The 4,122-nt window shown below is 60.9% G+C and overlaps 1 protein-coding gene across 1 annotated transcript in view; it reads right to left on the bottom strand.

Annotated features, from left to right (window-relative positions):
* Nucleotides 1-4,111, bottom strand: part of SLC6A8 (solute carrier family 6 member 8) — a 4,446-nt gene extending 335 nt beyond the window's left edge. Inside the window, exons 1-12 of the mRNA XM_005420249.3 lie at nt 3,984-4,111; nt 3,177-3,450; nt 2,967-3,099; nt 2,594-2,728; nt 2,399-2,502; nt 2,172-2,296; nt 1,980-2,092; nt 1,763-1,900; nt 1,350-1,452; nt 1,161-1,261; nt 929-1,099; nt 1-100 (exon numbers count right to left, since the gene is read on the bottom strand). Coding sequence (XP_005420306.1) covers nt 1-100; nt 929-1,099; nt 1,161-1,261; nt 1,350-1,452; nt 1,763-1,900; nt 1,980-2,092; nt 2,172-2,296; nt 2,399-2,502; nt 2,594-2,728; nt 2,967-3,099; nt 3,177-3,450; nt 3,984-4,032 — 1,546 coding nt within the window. The 5' untranslated portion in view covers nt 4,033-4,111. The remainder of the gene's footprint in view (nt 101-928; nt 1,100-1,160; nt 1,262-1,349; nt 1,453-1,762; nt 1,901-1,979; nt 2,093-2,171; nt 2,297-2,398; nt 2,503-2,593; nt 2,729-2,966; nt 3,100-3,176; nt 3,451-3,983) is intronic.
* Nucleotides 4,112-4,122: the final 11 nt, after the last annotated feature.

Below are 4,122 nucleotides of genomic sequence, written 5' to 3' on the forward strand. Positions count from 1 at the left end.
CCTTGGGGGGCTCTGGGGCCAGCAGCTTGGCTTCTGCCTCTGGCGTCAGGTACTCCAGGTGGTGTTGGCCCCAGATTGGAGTGGTCAGGAGCTGCCAGCGCTGTGGGGACACCATGTCAGCGCCCAGGGACAACAGCGCCAGGACTGCCTGGACCCAGCTTGGTGAATTCCCCGCAATGCACAGGGAGAGGAAAGGGATGGGATTTGGGTGGGGGTGGAGGTGAGACTGGGACAGGAAAGGGATTGAAATGGGATTGAGAAAGGGACAGAGATTGCACGGGGACAGGAATGGGACTGAGACTGACAGGATTACAACAGTGATGTCAGCAAGGATGGGGTTTGGGTGAGGCTGGGAGTGAGACAGCAGTGAGGATAGGAATCTGATAGGAGTGAGAGCAATGAAGACAGGAAGAGGACTTGGATGGGGCGAGCCTAGGATGGGAAGAGGACTAAATGAGATTGAGAGAAGGACAGGAATTTCAAGAAGACAGTGATGAGGACATGCACAGGATCTGACTGCAACAGGGATAGGGATAGGACTGAGACAGCAATGTAAGCATCGGTGGGAATCAGGTAAGACTGGGAATGAGACAGCAATGGGGACAGGGATGGGATTTGGGTGGGGGTGAGACAACGAAGACAGGCACATGATTTGGATGGGAATGAGACGGTGATGACAACAGGAATGGGACCTGGCTGTGGATGGGATTGTGATGGCAATGTGGGTAGTGGTGGGATTTGAATGGGAATCAGACAGTGATAAAGACAGCGATGGGATCTGGCAGTGGAAGGGATTGAGACAGCGATGTGGATGGTGGAATTTGACTGGGGCTGGGACTGGGCCAGGGACAGGACTAAGAAGGGGACAACCATGGCTGAGAATGGGGTGGGGACAGAGGCAGGAGTGATCCCGCTGCACTGCCCTCACCTCGCGCAAGGAGCCTTTGCAGCGCAGGAGCTTGTAGATAACAGTGCAGGGGATGCAGAGCATGGAGGAAAGTGCCAGGACCCAGCCGATGGCTTCCCCCCACCACGGGTACACGTATGTCTTATTGTATGTCAGCGGCTTGTAGTTCACCACGTGGAACACGAAGACGCCCTGGGTGGAGAGAGGGAGGTGAGGTCCCCACCCCGACGCGGTCACCGGTGGCCTCGCTCACCACGCAGACCAGCGGTGTCACCACAGCCCAGCACCACTTCATGACGGGCAGGGGCCGGTAGCCGATCATACGGGCCACATCGTCCATGAAGCGGTCGGCACCTGCGGGGAGGAGGGCGTCAGCTGGGGCATTTGTGTCCCACCGTGTGTCCTCACATGTGTCCCCCTCCCCGTGTCCCCCTGGCCTCACCATAGACCCAGGCAATGACCACGCACTCCCAGAAAGCCTGCCACAGCAACGTGATCCCGCTGGCCGAGTAGTTGTCAAAGAGCTGGAATACGTACATGCCGCCCTGCCAGGAAGGTGCCTGTGTCACCAGCATTGCGCTGGCTGCCCCGCTCGCCGCCACACTGGCAAGTCATAGCCTTGCCAGCACCGGTACCCCGCCTGGCATGGACACCCTGCATGCCATGGGCACCCTGCTCCCACAGCACCCCTACGCCACAGAGACCCCCATGCCATAGGCAGCTCCACTAACACGAGGGCAGCAGCTCCAGTGAGCTCCTGCCCCACAGTGACATCTCATGGGAAGTGATGCCTCAGGAACAGGCACAGGTGGCCGGTGTGAGGCTGGCCGGCAGTGTCCCTGCTGTGTCCCCCACCTGTGTGACCATGGAGAGGTCAATGAGGCAGCAGATGATGCAGCAGAGCGCAGCGGTGAGCTCACGGCGCAGCGAGCCAGCCCCTGGCTGGGGGAACAGGTCCAGGATGCCCGTGATGAAACCCTCCACACCGACAAACTGTAGCACAAAGCAGGGCTCAGTGGGGACAGGCCACCCATCCTCTCCCCGTTCCCCATCTCCCTGGTTGCCACAGCACCTGGCTGTCCAGCCCCAGCACGAGAAGCATGATGAAAAAGAGCGTGGCCCACAGCGGGGACAAGGGCATCAGCGTCACAGCTTTGGGGTAGGCGATGAAAGCCAGCCCGGGACCTGCAGGAGAGTGGGGTCAGAGATGCCACTCAAGGGGTGACACAGAAGACACAGCTGGCACCCAGCATCCATCACTTACCAGACTCGGCCACCTTGGAGATGTCCACGCCCTGCTCAGAGGCCATAAAGCCGAGCACAGAGAAGACAACAAAGCCGGCAAAGAAGCTGGTGCAGCTGTTGATCACAGCCAGGATGTAGGCATCCCTGTGGGCACAGCATCTAAGAAGTGCTGGGGGGCACTGGGGGACACACCAGGGTGTCAGTGGGGCACACAAGGGGGCCTGCCTGCAGCTGGCACAGCCCTACCTGTAGCAGTTGTTGTGGAAGCGGTTGTAGCTGCCCAGCGCGGTCAGGGCGCCCAGCCCGATGGCGTAGGAGAAGAACACCTGGGTGCCAGCATCAATCCACACCTGGGGTGTGAGGGAGGACGTCACGGGGTGATGGGGGTGCCAGGGCATTGTCTAGCACTCAACCCCCTGCTGCTCTCCCCAGTGCCCTCACCTGTGCCTCAACCAGCTTGGACCAGTCAGGTTTCAGGTAGTAGATGATGCCACCCAGCGCGCCAGGCAGTGTTACTCCGTGGACCAGCAGGAGGATGAGGACCACATACGGGAAGAGCGCCGTGAAGTAGACAATCTGAAGAGCAGTGGGTGGCCATGAGACCCCCTAGGCCAGGGCTCTCTGTCACGCGCCACAGGTGTCCCAGCAGGACCAGAGCTTGGGAACGTCCCCAGCAGCTGGAAGCACCTCCCAGACACATGAGGGACACGGGCCTCCCACCACTGTGGGCTGTGGCAGAGGAGGGCAGGAGCCACGTGTTGCAGTCTTCTCTCATGCCAGTGACCCTGATGCATGCTCCCCCTGCCAGCATTACCTTCCCAGTCGACTTGACACCCTTCCAGATGCAGAAGTAGACAATGACCCAGGTGGTAAGCAAGCAGAGGATCATCTCCCAGTTCATCTCCCCCGGCTCGCTGAGTCCCCCAGAGAGACGCAGCACCTTGTTCCTGCAGAGTGGGGCTGTGCTGAGCACCAGCATGACACTCCCAGCCCCAGACAACACCCTCCTGGCTCCCACACTCACTCCCAAAACTCAATGACAGGTGAGCGCTTGTTGGTCATGTTGGTGCAGCTGAAGTTGGAGCTCCAAGTGCTGGCAGTGGCGTTAGTGCTGACATTTTGGCACAGGTCCAGGTTGAAGAGCTCCGTGCACTGCTCCGTGTTCCAGGAATGGCCACAGGTGGCCCAGGGCAGGGTGTCCGTCAGTGAATGCACCAGGTAAAAGAGCCCCCACACCAAGATCATGATGTAGTAGGAGTTGCAGAAGAAGACGATCACCATAGAGGCCAGGCCTAAACCTGTGGCACGGGGGGATCAGAGCCCGCAGGCACTTGTGGGCATCTGGCAGCCAGCATGGAGTGGGATACGGGGTGTTGTAGGGATGGGGGAGGACAGAGGAGAACTGACAGGGACAGGACAGGGAAGCTGGCAGCCCCAGGCAGGACAGGACAGGGTGGGGACAGCTGGCAGCGTGGCACAGGACCAGGGGGGAGCCGGCAAGATACCTCTGTAGCTGGGGATCCAGCAGCTGCCCGGGATCCAGCAGCACACAGGCAGGGAGCCACAGGGGCAGGCAAGGCAGGCAGGGCAGCACGGAGTGCCACGGGGCACAGGTGCAGGCAGCTGCCATCCTTGGCCGCGGCAAAGGGTGGCAGTGGGACGCGGGCAAGGTGCAGGGGAGCAGGCAGGGCGTGGGCAGGGTGCTGCCAGCCCCAGCAGGCTGCGTGCAGCCTGGCACAGTCAGGGTGCAGACAGGGTGCCGGGGGCCCTGGCCAGGGTGCAGGGGCCGCGGAAAGGGTGCAGGCAGGGCGCGGGCAGGGCTGGGTGTTACCCTTGAAGAGGGGGGCGATGTTCCAGGCGGCGATGCCCCCCTGCTTCATGAACTGTCCCAGAGCCACCTCCAAGAAGAAGATGGGGATGCCGCCCACGAAGACGATGAGCAGGTAGGGGATGAGGAAGACGCCTGGGGC

This window comes from Geospiza fortis, unplaced genomic scaffold, assembly GCF_000277835.1.
Source record: "Geospiza fortis unplaced genomic scaffold, GeoFor_1.0 scaffold70, whole genome shotgun sequence".
In the NCBI taxonomy this organism is placed as follows: Eukaryota; Metazoa; Chordata; class Aves; order Passeriformes; family Thraupidae; genus Geospiza; species Geospiza fortis.